Source organism: Diadema antillarum, unplaced genomic scaffold, assembly GCF_040938485.1.
Source record: "Diadema antillarum isolate AM-2024a unplaced genomic scaffold, OU_Dant_1.0 seq00000975_RagTag, whole genome shotgun sequence".
Taxonomy (NCBI): domain Eukaryota; kingdom Metazoa; phylum Echinodermata; class Echinoidea; order Diadematoida; family Diadematidae; genus Diadema; species Diadema antillarum.
Window position 1 is genome coordinate 280,091 of NW_027271817.1, and position 17,436 is coordinate 297,526.

The window sequence follows — 17,436 nt, forward strand, 5'->3', positions numbered from 1 at the left end:
GTTACACAGACTTCAATTCTTTGTAACTCTGGTATGAAAGAAGGCAGACTTAATCAGAAGAAGAAGAAGAAAGTGAAGCTTTACACAATTTGACCTTATATGCACTAACAACATCATCAACTAGTTGTTAACTAACTAAGAAAACTAATAAAGAGAAATCAGACAAGTCTTCTTGTCTTCTCCATGTTCTTTGTTTGAAATTAATTTCTGCTCTTTTGTCCAATGTCCATTTAGCCCTCGATTTTTGTTTTTCTTCTGTCCATTTTCCCTCTGTGCAGTTTTCTTCTTGTCTAGTTTGTTACATTCGCTCTTCTTGGGTGTTGCTTTGTCGGCTTCCTCTCTGTTTGTGGAGTGCTGTGGATGTGTCCTTTTCACTCTTTCATGTATGGTAGTTTAAAATGTAGCGGTGGCAGAGGAGGAGCCATGGCAGATTCATCAACAAACTGAACAAAAGGTGTAAAGAGAAATAGAATAAAAAAAATTAAAAGAAAATTTTTGTCGGGATTGACTATATATTCCTGTTGATGTATCTGTGTATTTATGAATGGAATTAAATAATTTCAACAATTTTGCTTACATTTCTACCTCTTGGCATACCCATTAGCTAGAGTTCCATGTGTACCTCCCACCAAAATTGGAAAAAAAAAATGGATTATGCTTAAAATGATGTAAATATTAATAATAATAATAATATAGCATGTAAAACATAGGAAAATATCATTTTCATACTCTATGCTAAAAACTTGTTTTGATGTAAGCTAGGAAGGGCAGGTCGCTGCCCCCAGTGTCCTAGCTAAGGTTAGGGCTAGGGTCAGGGTTACGGTTACGGTTATAGTCCTTAATAGACTCCCAAAATAATACTAGGCCCTATTTTATATTCATCCCCCATCGAAATTGTCGCCCTCTTTTTGAATGATAGTGTAGAGCAATAATAGTCCAATTTTGATTGGGGTTCATAATTTTATTGAAGCCTTTCCTACCCACTACCCACCCAAACTGAATAGGACACTGGCATTTTAGCTTTGAGACTTCACAGTGGGTGAACATGGAATGGAAATGGTGAATCCTCGTGAAATGTTAACAACTTCATCAGAGCATCTAACAGATCAGTGAAATCTTGGAAGGAAAACATTTACATTTTCGAAGTAAATCTGTTAAAGAGAAAGAATTTCACAGCTCCTAGTTCCCTCGATATCACCAGCAAAATAAGGCAAACTCTATTTCTCTAGTTCAGATGCAGTCTGGACATCTACGTTTTCCAACTAGTATATAGTGATTAATACTAACTCTAGCACGTCTACCGTGGTAGATACCTTATGACAAAAGGGTCCAAAAATTCACAATAATCGGGAGGTAAAACAAATTTATATTGCAGTGAAGATACACTGATATACTTTTGTATGGTTTTCTAAGAGAGGAATTATATGCTCCTTTTGCAGAGACCGGCATGGACGGAAAATTTGGCGATCAAAATTATGAACATGAACCTGTAACAAATATCTCAGTATGTGGGACTACAGTATCATCGTCCACAGTATTTTTGGCCAGTTCAGAGGTTTAGATGTCTTTTTTTTCCTCTAATAGAGTTATAGAATATGACAAATGTTATTATTTTTGTAAAATAGCGTAAAATCTTACCAATTGACATCAGAAACATTAAAACTCCTGTACCTACGTTACATGGACAACGGCAGAAAAACAGATCTTGTGCTGTCCAGGTAGGTGTATATTGGCTGTAAGTAGTTTTTCTGCCATTGGGGGAGGACTGCCAGTGACATGAATACGATTGCTGAAGTTAGTAGCTCTTCTTTTTATCGCGAGACGCGTCTTTCCATACCTACGTTACACGAAGAGGCTGGACATCGCACTGAAGTACAGTGATATGTTCCGTATTTTCTCGTTTATTTGGAGGATTTTGATGCTAATTTTTGGATAAGAATACTTCTGAAATATAAATCTCATTATAGAAATAAAGTTTCTGATCATATTATGATTGGAAGTGTATGTAAAACCATGCAATACCTATGTTACAACAAAAATTGCCATGGACATCGTTTGTAACGTAGGTATGAGGTTGCTTGAAGATGCTCTGGTGTTCTTATTTTGTTACAAATGTTTATGTGCCGTATAGTCTTTGAAGAAGTCACCTTGCCTCTCTTAATTATGATAGGCATAATGCTGAAAGGTTGTATATTCCTGTTTTACATTGCCATGAAAATGGCATATATTTATGTCACAACATAAACCACAAAAAACCATGGGACATCATTAGTGAAACAGTCATAGACAAAATACATTTGTACACAGGCTTGGTTTTTTTTCATCAAATAATTCTTCACACATTTCTCTTCAAGAATATTTTTGCAAACCACAGACAATTATTTGATAAATTTCTCAGAATATGACTTTTATTCCCTGCACAACATGAAAATCTAGAGAAGACCCAACCCCATGGAATGACCCATTAGTCAATCTCTCAAGATGTTCACAGACCGTTTCCATGTAATGCAGTAGCTATAAGTACGGCATGGCCATTTTTCTTACCTATTTATCATTCTAATCATTAGGAGTTTTCAGATAGAAAGCAGAAGGGTGTTTGGGTATGAGCAATTGGTATTTCAAAGCCCCATTTTCCACCAAATGTGGCCAGTGATGACTGGGTGCCAGATAATTTAGTTTGAAGTCACTCTGATCTTTGATGTCATATGCAGTGAGTTGAATGGCAAATGTTTCCTGGGGTTGACATAAGACAAGATGACAATTGATATATTAAATGTGATGTTTTACCTGCATACATCTACTGCAACCTTATGATCTTTTCACAGCTTTACGAGAGCCATTTTTTAATTCATTCTTATTACATATTGTTACCCTTCACTTGGTATTGTAAGAATGTACTCCTGCTTCCTTACTAATGAATGAATAGTGAAATAGGAATAGTGACATTTTGTTCTTTTTTTTTGGCTCTATTCAAACGTTTTTGTTCTTGTATTTGAACTTGGGTCTGTTTCCATGTTGATGTGTCCCACATTCCTGGTTTTTAAAGGTGTTTGTTAGACACACACTCATAGACTGAGGTAAGCAATGTCTCAATCTGTTAAAATTGAGGACAGATTTCATTTTTTGTTAATGTTTTGTGTACAGTACCTCTTTTGATATTTGGTATTAGCCAGAGACAGAACACAATGCTTCAATTAGTTCAAGATACCAAGATTAGATTATTATCTATACAGAGAAATTGATTTAGGAGCTCTTTTCATGGATAAAAACATGTGAGTTTATTTCATTGTGACGAGTGAAATAAGAAAGCAGAATAGACTTGCCACATTATGGTTGTTTTGCATGGGTTATCTGCGAGATCTGTTTATATGAAAAAAAAGAAGCTAATTTTCTTTTCTTTTTACAATCAAATCCTCAGCTTAATCAATATGATCTGTCAAGCTTCCCAAATCCAATACCATAGAAAAAGGACAAAATAAATATAACAAGACATTGACACATATCTGTTTCTCTCTCCATACCTTCTCCTCTTTCTGTCTTGAAAAAGACAATGTATTTTTGTAGGAACTTTGATCAGCTTTTAGATCTTTGACTAACTTTCTAGGTTTCAAAAAATGCAGTTCAATGAGGCAGCAAATTTGTATACTTCTTGTTCAAGGGTTGCTTTGTGTAAATGTTTTCGTGGGTAAATCTGCGATATAAACAGACATGGTAGAATCATAGACCTACCCTATGGTAGAATAAAACATGGACCCTTCCTTGATGTTATTCATCATGCTGTATTTATATGTTCCATTCTACCAACCTCTTTGCATACCCTTTATGTGTATTGTGTGTATGTGACTGAGAATTTGTTGTCAATATGTGTTTCATCAAACTTCATACAATGATATAAAGTGTGTAGAGGTAAACAATCAATATCATTAGGAGATCATTTTGTTTTCTCCTTTTTTAAGATTACAGATTTTGCAGTTTATATTTAGCTGTTCTACATGATTTTGTTAGTGGTGTTTCACATAACGGTATCCAACTATGTTGCATACAACTGTCGAAGATTAAAGGCACAGGTCAACCTATGAATTTTATTTATCACTAAAGAACTGTTCAAAGCAATTCCATCAAGAGAAACTTTTGACCCAAACATTCCATGGAAATAAATTGATTGATTTTTTTGGAGGTTTTTTTGTTTTGTTTTGTTTTGTTTTGTTTTTGTTTTGTATTTTCTAGAGAAAGAGCAAGTGTTGAAGGTCATCATGGCCTACATTTAAAACTACATCAAGAAGATGCATGTTAGTGGACATTGTAATACACATTTTCAGAGATTTGTCTGAAAATGTGTGAAAAAGCGTGTCTTTGTGACATTTTCTGTGCATGTGTTATTGCTTTCAAAATCCCAACTTTCTCATGCATCTCTTGTAGCAACAGGCTCCACCCTGTTCACATGTTAAATGATGACTTGCTTTGCTTTTAAGCAGAGTGGAATGAATGTTTCTTCGTACTGTTATTCTTGTTTTTTCTTGTACTACCAGTGCTACAACAAAGAACTACTATACTGTGTCCAGAAATACTGAAGTTTTCTGTAGACTCAAATTTCTCCTGAAAGAAAAGTCAATGTCTTTGTTGTATCATTGTTTCATGCTTTCCCATGATATGTAGGCCTACTGTAATGCTAAACTGCAGGTCGAACAAAATAAATTAGAACTTCTGAAAAATCAATAAGAAAAAAAAAAATCAATGAGATGCCATGGTCCAAATATTTTGAGTTCCCGATACTGAACAACATCAAACAGTGCAACAAACTTAATTCTTTTGATGCATTGCAGAAAAAACAACAACTTTATTACCACAGTTTCATTCAAGCCCGATAACTTACTGTCTGTTCACAGTAAAATTCTAAGATACCAATGACTGAATGAGACAAGGGCTGTAGATCTCCTCACTCTAATCACACATACCTGAATTTTGTTCATACCAAAAATACAAGCAAACATGCACAGGCACACACACACACATACTTGCATTAATCTGTAAGGGACTGTATTGTTCTCTCAATGTATTGTATACCCCACCAGTTTTCTCCTATTACATCTTATGCCCTACAAGCATGATTTAACAAATCTGATTGTACCTTCTGGGGGGTGTTTCATCAACGTTTGTCTGTGCTGACAAGTTGTCAGCGCTGACAATTTCAGCAAAATCCTTGGTTTTGATTGGATGAGATGCTCTGGTCACTGACTGTTACTATGGTGATTGTCAGCGCTGACAAACGTTGATGAAACCACCCCCCTGGTTCTCTGTCCCCTTACTCATCAATGTATGTAAGTAAACACATACACACACTTGCAGTACACACACACACACACCTCTTCAAGCACAGACACACAAACACACTTGCAGCTAACAACACACACTTGTCTAATCTCACATGCACATTTCATCATTCTTTTTGACTTTTGTTAACTTTTTTTATTTTTAGGATTGCCTTATTTGTTTGTAGGCCTCCATTCTCTTCTAGCTTTGCTTATGATAGTAGTCTCCTGCACATTTTTTTCTCTCTCTTGTTTTCTGTTTCCAAGATATGAATTTGTCATGATATTGTACAAGGTATCATAGTATGAGACTGATGACACTTTGTAACTCTTTGATAACTATTGCTTTGCAATTGATTTTATTCACGTCAATTTGTAGATCATTTTATTGTCATATATTCATGTTTCAAGGAAAATGCAGATCCACAATTAAAAGCAAACATACAACAAACTACTACTACTACTACTACTACTACTACTACTACTACTACTACTACTACTACTTCTTCTACTACTACTAATACTACTACTACTACTAATACTAATACTAATACTACTACTATACATCTTCATTTTTTTCTGAAGTAGTAGTAGTAGTGGTAGTAATAGTAGTAGTAGTATTAGTAGTATAGTATAGGCTATCAACATGTGTAATCAAATTCCTATAGCTTTAGATAGAAAAGCTTGTTTTCAAGTAGATAAGTCTGTTCTCACTCTTGGTATTCTGGCTCCACCCTCTCTACGTCACATACTGCTTTCTCCTCCCTATCCACCTCTTCCCATGCTCGCTTCATCCCACGCTTCCTTTATTCATTCTGATTTGTGTCAATATTGCTATTGGAGGTGAGCTTGTAAGCTTATCAAACAGTACGTGTTTTCAAGGCTACTGGTCCAGCCAGATTACACAATTCTTTGGTGGAGCTAGTGTTGCCTGGAAACCTTGCTTGGATACCAAGCACTCTGTATGTACTTTGAGTGACCCTGGACCGTACATATTGTAAAGGTCAGAAGCTATAGCACCTTAACCAACGTACTGTAAAAAATTATTTGAAAATTCCTGTGATTGTGACCAGGTTCATTGAATCCTGAGGAATTTTGTCTTGTTTCTATTTGTTTGTGCTGCCTTATTTGATATCAGCAAATGACAAAAAAGCCCACAAAGCCCACAGTAGTCAATTGAAAATAGCTTGAATTTAACAGATTTTTTTTTTTTTTTTTTCTGTAAGGCAGTCTTAAGACTCGGACCTATGTTTGTATTTTGTCCGACTCTTCTGTTCCATTATATTGTTATTCAGTGATATAGGGACCTTGAAGTTTAAGTTGTGGTATGGCATTCTAAATGAATGTTACAAAATTCTGTGAAAATTGGTTATACAATGACTTGGCAAACAATGTTATCGATTGTTGTAAACACTGAAATTTAGATAAAATTTTTCTTTTTTTTCGTTTGAAAAAAAAATCAATATCTGCTTAATTCTATTGAAAGTCAATTTCAAGGGACAGTGTGTATCAGGTTATCTGGTATCAATTATTGTTTGTAATATTATTTATTTCAAGCTACAGTAATTTGACTAAGTCTTGTATTTGGCACTAAGAGATATATTCTGCATAACTTGGTAGGACATATTTTCATTGGCTTTGAAGTCAGGGTGCATCTAGTGTACACTGCACAGTACTACTTCCAAGTACCAGGGATACTCAGCTTATATAAGTTGACTTGTCATACATTTCATTTCCCCATAACTTTAGTGCCATGAATTTGATAATCCATTCCAGACTGTCTTTGAGGTTTTGTTTCATGCTGTTATTTGGGTCTCTCCAGCAATCCTCAGTGGAATAAGTTATTCTAAAGAATAAAGGTTGGAAAAGTAGATGAACTGCCCTGATCCTTCTAAAGTCAGAGAAGGTCAAACAAATAGGTGTAGAGTGCAGCAAAATGATGTGATGTCACAGTGAAGGTAATTTTGGGGAGGAAGTGAATGTGTCAGATGAGATGAGAATCATTTCCTCCATGTGGAGTGAGCCCTCTGTAGTTTGAGTTGATTGAGGTCAGAGGTTGAAAGCAGGTCACATGCAAGGTCAGATATCAGTCATACTGATTTCATGACTGATGTAGTAAAGGTTCAATGTTGCACAGTATCTGATGTTTGCACTTCACACTCTGCGTAGCTTGTGATGGTGCATGACATGATCGCAAATCACAAAATCAGTGAATATATGCACAGAAACATGAGCCAGAGAACACCAAGGACTCAAACAGCAAGATGCCAATATCTCAAAAAATACACAAAAATTTGCATGGAGCACATAACATAGCCATGTTAGATGTACTTGCAAAGTTTCAGGGCATTTGCCACTAAGATAAGGGAGATGCTTGAAGATGAATTTTGGAGAGTTTTTGCCTCTGCATGGCACAGTGCTTTGATGACCCTTGCAGGTCAGCAGCTTTTACAACCCATTGTGGAGTTAATTGCACCCTATCACCAATCCTGAAACTATAAAGCTTTTCTGAGTTAAGGGATGAAGTATTGTATTTAGATGGCAAGGTAAGTCTATTTAGTTTTAATTCCTATCATGCACTAAAAGTAATTGCTGTGCATGTGTGTCTCTCTCTCTCTTTGTATACTTCCTAATCCCAGATATACAGGAAGACGCTAGGGAGTATTGTTGGATTCAAGATGTTTTCAGATGCATTCCTTTTATCACTTACTCGCAAGGTAAGTCAAAAAGCTTTGATGTGAAAGATGCATGCTTCATCTGTAGACTTTGGGAAAAGTAAACAAGTATAAGAAATAGATAGTGAAGTACTATCAGTATGGATGCATTCTTCTGTCACAGATTCTTCACATTCAATTTGCTATGTAACCTTTACTGTAACTTTATCTAGCATTATCATTTAATTAGAAACTTCTAGTCATTGCACTAACTCACAGATGTTGGTTCTTTTGTGAAACAAGTAAGGGGACTAAGTTTGAGTTTTGTTTCATGTATGACTTGTTTATCCTCAGCATGTGGATAAACCTAAAAGGGAAACTAAAATCAAGAGAAAGACGAGCGGGGCAAGGAGCCAGGGAGATGGGGCTCTCTGACCTCCCTGGATAGACCAGTAAAGGAACATTAAGACAGAAACAAAAATGGGGTGGGGGGGGGGGGGGGGGTGTCATAAAGGAGAAAATAGATGTGCATAGGAAACTGTTTTCACACTTTGCTGAAGTTTAGAAATGGTCCACATGGTATTACTTATCCCTCTACCACAACAGTTTGACAGATAGGATTTAGGGTCAATTGTCAACCCAGATATAGAATTGAAGGATGTTGTGAAGCTGAGAAGCTTACTAAAGAATCTCATGCTTCTCCCATAATGTCTCCAGAAAACTGGATACTTTCTCCTAGATCTTTTGATTCCTTTAGGTGAAGTTTGTTACAAGTTATCCATGGCAAGTGTATAGAGTAATGCCACATAAATGGAACCATCAAAATGTCGAAAACAAGAAACAAGTTTCTGTACCAATCAAGACCCCTGATTGATCACACCTGGTGGTCTTGGATGGAACTGATTGATATCACCTAGGTCAAAAGAGGTTGATATCCGTTCCCTGATTTCATATCAAATGAATCATGATAATTGTGTCATGTGCATAATGAATAAGTTAAGAAATCTAGATCATGAAAGGTCTTTAAGGTCAGTTGTACTTTAGATTGTATTTGCCTGTATGAAAACTACGATTTCATTAGTAGAAAAAAAATGGAAGGAGGATGGTAGAGAATAACCAGTTGCTGCAACTTTCATCTTGTTTTTGTTTGTTTGTTTGTTTTGTCTTTTTTTGAGTGTGGGTTTGGAGTGTGGGGACAAATTGGTTTGTATCTTAGGGCATTTTGTGATTGCTGTAACTTGGAGTCAAACTTTGTCATGATTTAAAGCAGTCATGTCATGGAAAAAAAATGAGGGGCGTTTGATTTCAGTAATGAATGATTCTTTCCTGTACATCTTTGAATATCTATTGACTCTAGCTATCAATTATTAGTAGTACATCATAGTAGTATTTTTAGTAATACTCATGTGCACTAGAGCTATAAAAAGCTTTGCTATATGACTTTTGGGTAGTGAAGAATATTATCCAGGATGTGCTAAGGAAGGTATAAAAACTTGAAAATAAGAAGTTGATGTTAGATTCAGCATCCGAATCTATTATCCAGAGCTCAACACTAACTCTTTTTTTTTTTTCTGTAGTGACCCATTAAAGCTACTAATTTCTTTGAATGTCACATTTTGGTGGCCCGAAATTAAAGGAGCCATATCAATTCATTTTATATCGTAGTTGCCCGATCGGGTCACCAAAAGATAACCTTTTGTAAAATTTGGTGGCCCGACATAAATTTTGGTGGCCCTTGGCCAAGCTAGGCACCAGGCCACAACTGATATTGGGCCCCATATTATCTCATGACATGACAACAGGTGAAAGTGCCGGACGTAGAATTCTTCATCAACCTCGGAGACTGGCCGTTAGAGAAGAGAGATCCAGAGGATGAACCACTGCCCATTCTCTCCTGGTGTGGGTCAACAGACTCTCGGGACATTGTACTGCCCACCTATGACATCACAGAGTCCACTCTGGAGACCATGGGAAGGTAGTCTTCCATTTATTTTCATGATTCGTATGTTTTCTATTTCCAAAAATTAATGCAGCGCTCAAGATGAATGAGGATGCCATATTCTTGCAGATACTTCATTACAGTACTCTATATACTCCCAAGTGGCTTCTTTTTGTGCAACTTGATTGAAAATCATTTTGATGATCAATCAAGTTTACAGCAGTTTTGCTGATGTCGTATTTCCTTGATTTATATCAGTTGTTTGCTGACGTCATATTCCATTGATTTATAATTCGTAGTTAAGCTAATTGTTTTCAGGATTGGTAGTTTTGTTACGGCATTCTGAACATTTCATTGTGTAACAGGCTAAGGCAGGAGTTCACAAATTATTGAGGATTTCTTACATTGTGAAATCTATGATTAGCAAACAGGGATACTATACTGTAACTACTAATGAGGACATCTTAAAGGACAAGTCCACCTTCATATACATAAGGATTGAGAGAATGCAGCAATATTAGTAGAACACATCAGTGAAAGTTTGAGGAATTTGACTATATAAGGAAAAGAAAAAGAGAATTTCACAAAACTTTACTTTTTGAATAAAGTGCACATTTCTTCGACTTGCTACTGACGTATATGTTAAGGGTAATATTATTCCCCCTGCCTTCTGAAAGAGAGAAGTCGAGTGCTCTTTTGTTATGCGAGAAAAATGGAAATATGTTGATTTTTCTTTATTCTTTCTTTATATCGTTGTACTCATGTGACATCACAAGCTATAGTAGTCTTTTCATCCAGCCGTGACTGAGCAGAAACTTCAAAAATTCATAACTTTTTAACGGATTGTCCGATTTTGCTCAAACTCTCACTGATGTGTTCGACTAATATTGCTGCATTCACTCAACCCACATGTCTATGAAGGTGAACTTGTCCTTTAAATTATGAAATCTGTGATAAGCAAACAAGGAGTGACAGGGGAGGTGAAGCCATGAAGACTGGCAAGCAGGAAGGCATTTCATGCCAAAATTCTTGCCAAGTTCTCATCTCGGGTGTAACAGGATATATTTTTCACGATACATATACCTCTCTCTAATATGGCTGATAGCTTCTTGGGGAATCTTCTAGTTCTGTACCAAGCATGAATCAGTATATTATGTGCAAATTAGCCCGAACAAAGATGACTACACTGTACTATACTAACTACTACTACTGTTGATCAGCAGTAGCAGCAGCAGTTGCAGCAGCAGCAGCAGCAGCAACAAAACAACAACAACAACAACAACAACAACAACAACAACAACAACAACAACAACAACAACAACAACATCAACAACACCAACAATAACAACAATAACAGCAACAACATAGCAGCAGCAACAACAACAATAACAACAATAACAACAATAACAACAATAACAACAACAACATAGCAGCAGCAACAACTACAACTTCTACAATTTAGTACCACTACTACTGCAACTACTACTACTGTGACTACTACTACTACTATTACTACTACTACTATGATTACTACTATCATAACTACTTCTACTAATACTCTTACAACTAGGCCTACTACTATTGCTGCTACTATTAGTACAACTTCTACAGTATACTACAAGTTCATCCTGATGAGAAGTAACATTATATGAATAATGCATTCAGTATCTATTCCAGCATAAGTTACTGTAAATCATGAAATGTAATAATTAATGTCTGACCGAATGAATGAAGGCAATGTTTTTGATGAAATGTACTCATAAGTCCCCCCTCCCTTGACCATTTTATTCACCAAGAAATCCTAACCTCTTGTGGGTGTTGGAAAACTTACTTTGCACCAGAAATGACACATTTTGATAAAACAACACCTTTGTGTGTTCATCCAACCCTTACTGGCTTTGCATACAAGAACTCTCTAAATAGCTGTATTTTGGCTGGTGACAGACTGGAAAAATAGTTGGTGTGTGTGAATACGTGTGTATCTAAAGTATGTGAGTCTGTTTGCGAGCCTGTCTGTCTCCAGACTTGTTTGTGTCCGAGTGTAAGTGATCAGTCACTCTCTCAGCTGTGTGAAGCCTGTCCCCAGGCAGGGGTACTAACATGTCTCCAATGGGGACTCAAACCATTGCTTGGATTGGAGCTAGAATCAGTGCAATCATCTCCCCCATGGCAAACCTTGTAGGCAGAGTAAGTGGTTTCCTGTTAGATTCAGACACATGGAAGTTGTTTGTACCACTAACTTCCCTTCCTGCTCCCCACTCCTGTAATATGGCCTTACCTTAAAGGGAAATATCACAGCATATAGAAAAGGAGTGTGCAATTCTCCAAGTGCACCGTCACTTGACCATGCTGATGTTAGTGGGATTCACACTGATGCAAATAAGCGGGATACAAATCAATCTCAAGATTTGCATCACGCTACAATTCTCAAGATTTTTGCCTGTGTGGAAATAAAGATCCCAGTAAATAGCGCATGATCAGCATTGTAATCCAATTATCAAGAAATCTTGTGATTGTTTCAGAATTAGCACAATAATTTGAGAAAGAGTGCGATAATCCGCACAGTGGCATGTGTGTGAATCAGGCATGACTGGTAAATGTAAATCAGGCAGATGGGTGAATGTTGTGAATCAGGCAGACTCATAACTGTTGTCATGGAAAACAGGTGGATAATTAGGATTTCCGCTGAGGTCTCAAAAGCTCTTTTCCTCATGTTTATCATATTGAGGGAATGCGTTTGTCCTATATGCTGTTGCATTGCTCATCATTTCCATGACATTAAATGACCTGTTTTCGATTTGAACAAATTCAGACAATTCATTGATTTCATTCCGTATAGTGTCTCCAAGCATGTAGAGTGCTTCAATTTTACCTGAGATCTTATTCATTGAACTTGTTGGAAGCACAGGATTTGTGGTTTACATTTCATAGAGACGTTAAATTTGTTCCTTAAATGTTCTTACTAAGCTCATTTGGAGCATGTGAGAAGTTATCACTCAAAGGAAGTAAGGAAATATTCCACTTTGAAGTGATACTACTAGTGTACTGCAAAAGTGGAAATTTTTGTGGTGGTGAAATTTTTGCGCATTTCGCATGTCCAGAAACCAGCGCTAAAATAAAAACATGCTAATATTTTTGCTTGCTATGTGTTCCAGTTGTGCCTGTCTTGATTCCATGGATTTAAAAACATGCGAAACTCATCTTACCTGCAAAACAGATCTTACCTGGCCGAGCACCCAAAAAAAAAAAAAAAAAAAAAAAAAATTACTCACATGAAAATATCCACTTTTACAGTAGTGGTGTAACCAAACCTGTGAAATATGACAGAAATTTCCTAACCTACTGACTTATGTAGTGGTATTGTCTGCAAAATGTATGATGGTGTCAGTGTGAATGCTGCTGTAAAAATGTAAAGGGTAGTTAATCAGTTCACATAGACTTACTTAAAGGGCAGCAACATGTGGCATTACAAACTATGCAGTTTTTGGGTGTCCAAGTGACAGTGATGTGAAGGGAGTGGTCTTAACCAGTGAACTTTTCTTCAGTATTAAAGAACAAAGTCATGTTTACTTTGTCTGTGTTTGAGTAAAGTCTCTAGCACTGGATCCAGTATTGGACATGCCAATAGTTTGAGGGAGGTTTGTGGATATATGAAAGAGTACCGACAGCTTACATTGCCTCATGTAGGATTACAAGTACGCGTTCCTTCTTTGTTTGGTGTGGGAAGGGGGCTTGAGGAGTGACAATACTCTAGTACTTTTACAGATGACATGATAAGCTTACAGCATTGATACCAAATGGAGTAGTACAAGTGGGAAACAAGTGGCATTTCAAGAGATGCTGCTATTGTCACCAGGGATTACAAAGTCCTGACTTGAAAATTTGTTTTTTGACAAAGAAGAAGCAACTTGTTGGTGAAAGCAGCAGATTTCTCCTTATTTCTAAACAAATATTTTCTTAACTTTCGACCTCTCAGCAGAATACCTTTCTCTGAAGTTGAGTGTTATTTGTAGTGGTACTTCTCACATTTTTTTTTTTTTTTTTGTAAAGGAATCTATGCACTTTGAGGCAGTAAGAATTGTTTCATATCATTTAAAGAAGAAGCAGAAAAATACCTTTGCTTATCTTCTAGAACTGCACTTTGCATCAGACTTTCATGTTTTTTAGAGTCACATAGTGTGAACTGTGACTTGTTCCTTGTATAGCAGATGAAAAAAGCTACAAAATAAATACTAGTGAAGACTGCAGTATTATGACAGAAAAGGCAAAAAATCTTTGCTTGTATGACATTAAAGCTCATGGCGCACTACAATCAGTGATGTGTATTTCTCTAGTACTTAGATAAAAATGTTAGCAATTTTGCAACCCCCCTCCCCCCAAACACACACACACACACACACACACACACACAAACAAACATACAGTATGTTGTTGGCAAGCATAAACTATTCAAAACTTTGGAATGATGTGATGGTAAAAAACAATAACAGCCCACATTGTATTGACGTAATTCAGTATTATCTGCAAATACACCACAGTGATATTCCCATGGTCAAAAAATGGAGTGAGAAGCTCCTTTTGATTGCTCAGTGTTTCATTATCAAAGCCTTTCAGGCGAAGAAATAGAGAGCTTGAAGGGGCAAGTACTGTATGTATTCCCTCCAACTCAACTTTTTTTCTGTGTGATGTATAATGAGATATTGCTGGTAGTAGTCTAAGAATCCAGTAGAGGGTTGCGGTCAATTTCTTCTGTCCATTTCTTCCTTCGGACAGAGTCTCACTGGACATCATGTCAGTGCAGGCCAATACTGGACCAAAGTGGGAAAACAAGACGTCCAAGGCTTTTTGGCGAGGGAGGGACAGCCGGAGGGAGAGGCTGAATCTGGTCAAGCTATCACGACGGCGGCCTGAGATTCTGGACGCTGCCCTCACCAACTTTTTCTTCTTCCGAACTGAGGAAGAGGAGTATGGGCCAAAGGTCAAGCACGTGTCGTTCTTTGACTTCTTCAATGTGAGTTAGAATTCTCTACTGGAATTTTTTTGGTTGTTTTTTATGAGAACATAATGGAATGGTTTTTTTTTTTTGTAGGTAGATGACATTGTGTTATCAATTAATTATTTGGACCTCTTTCACAAAATGTTGTATTAAGAATTATAGTAACATTGATAATTGCTAAAATTTAAACCGATGAGAACTGAACATTTATTGTGCATCAAAACCCCAAAGTCACTTCACTTAGAGCATGTTTAAAGATTAAATACAGTCAATTGTTCTAAATTCAGGGAATTCATATTTCTGATTCATGGAAGTACATCAATCAGACCTTATAATTTCTGATGATTGATTAATGGAAATGTCCAGTTCAAATGTTTTTAATGCAATATATGGCAATGAAACTTATCTGATGTGTCAGGGAAGACATTTTTCCTCCTTGCACTTGAAGTATATCCCTCCTACAGTATCTCATCAGTCTATATTCACTCTTAGGCACTGTTTTTAATTCTTCTAATGCCTTTAAAATCAAAGGTTACAATTAAGATATTTAGTGAAACTCTATCAGGTTTTATTAAGGTATTGACACTTTCTTCATTCTACTTAAGATTATAATTGCAGTTGTTTAAAGTACCAAGGATGAAGTCAGTCTCTCCCACAATTTTGCTGTGGATCTTTCTTTGAAGCAGAAATGTGGCAGGACAAAGATTCCATTTTGACAAAACTGAACTAGTTTCACCTGGTGCTCCTCAAAAAGATGACAGAAAACTGAGAGACCTTACAAAAACCTTGGCAACCCCCAAATCTACTCACTCAATTGACTTCATTTAAGCCTTTCTACATCACTACACTACTACTGATATACATGTACATGGTCAGAACACACACACACACACACACACACACACACAAACACACACGAACAAAAAGAAAAGCTATTAGTCACTTTAGTGTGATTTAAAATCCTTCAATATTTTCGTGGGAATTACCTACTAAACTCCTACAAAACAAAGTGACTATAGATAGCGACAAATTTAATGTCATTACAACAGTGTCACCATTCCTATGTCTGGATGAGCTTTTTGAAGGAATCCTGAGAACCTTAAGAAAGTTTGTGGTAGAACTAAAGCTGACAAAAAAAAGTTCTTGTTGGCATGTGCGAATTATGGGAAAATTGAGGGCACGCACGGTGGTGCCTAAAACAGACATCTTGACCAGTCAAAATGACACTGGATTTTGTTGTTGTCCAGCAGCCCTTCAGACCATAGTCAGTGGTCAGCTTGTGAGTTATGCCACCTGGAAATAAGTGTAATGATTCTACTTGCCGCAAGGAATGAATAAAATCATTTCAGGTTACTGATCAATGAAAACACTGTCCCCGTGTTATACAGATTCTTTTTCAATGCAGAATCACACTCAGTATTTGAGCCAATTACAGTTCAAAAAGAGGAGAGAAAAGGGAAAAGGAAGAAGAAGAAGAAGAAGAGAGAGAGAATCTGACCTGTAGAACTCAAACTAGCCAAAATATTTTGTCGTCTGATCCAAGAATGCCATTTTCATATAGGTCAAATATTTTGAGGCATACCAAACATCCTAAAGGGATATTCAAATCTGACAATACAAATTTAAAAAAGTATGATTTTTGGGTGGCTTTGTTAGTTTGTTTGCTTGCTTTGTTTAGTTTTTATTTTTGCTTGTTAGAAAAATTGCCTTCATCGTTTTTTCCACCATTGCAATATTATTGTATTTTGTATGAAGTCACTTTTTAGCATTTTTTAGTGAGATTTGTGAAGATATTCTTACTGTACATTGTGCGACGTGTCAATGTTTCAAACTGGAAGTACATCCACTAATTACATGATTTATGATACTGAACTATGCACCATTACTCAAAAGCAAAAAAAAAAAAAGCAAAACAAAACAAGACAAAACAAAAACAAAACAATAAACAAAATAAAGAACTAAAAGGATTGGGTAATACTCTGTTTGGTATTAAATTATCTTCTGTGGAGCTATTCAAAATGTTATTGATGCCTTTGCAGTTCAAGTACCAAATCAACGTGGATGGCACAGTGGCAGCGTACAGACTGCCCTACCTCATGGCGGGTGACAGCACCGTCTTCAAACATGACTCCATCTACTACGAGCACTTCTACTCGGAGCTTGAACCCTGGATCCACTACGTGCCTTTTAAGCAGGATTTGACTGACTTGGAGGAGAAGATTGAATGGGCCATGGAACATGATGAGGAGGTGAGAACAGCAGTGGGTTGGGGAGCCAAAGTAAATGGGTGGGCCAGGATGAGAAGAATGGGTTGGGACCTGAATATGAGGTAATGGGTGGGGTAAGATGAGGAGAATGGGTTGGGGCTGGGAGCTGAAGTTATGGGTGGGATAAGATGAGGAGAATGGGATAAGGCTAAGAGATGAGGTAATGGGTGGGCAAGATGAAGAGAATGGGTTGGGGCTGGGAGATGATGTATTGGGTGGGGCAAGATGAGGACAATGGACTGGGGCTGGGAGCTGAGGAAATGGGTTGGGG

General features: G+C 36.8%; 1 protein-coding gene across 1 annotated transcript in view; it reads left to right on the top strand.

Moving 5' to 3' along the window:
- LOC139742051 (protein O-glucosyltransferase 2-like) overlaps window positions 1-17,436 on the top strand; it is a 43,419-nt gene that overhangs the window by 17,673 nt on the left and 8,310 nt on the right. Inside the window, exons 4-7 of the mRNA XM_071652610.1 lie at window positions 7,949-8,026; window positions 9,766-9,938; window positions 14,676-14,913; window positions 16,938-17,147. Coding sequence (XP_071508711.1) covers window positions 7,949-8,026; window positions 9,766-9,938; window positions 14,676-14,913; window positions 16,938-17,147 — 699 coding nt within the window. The remainder of the gene's footprint in view (window positions 1-7,948; window positions 8,027-9,765; window positions 9,939-14,675; window positions 14,914-16,937; window positions 17,148-17,436) is intronic.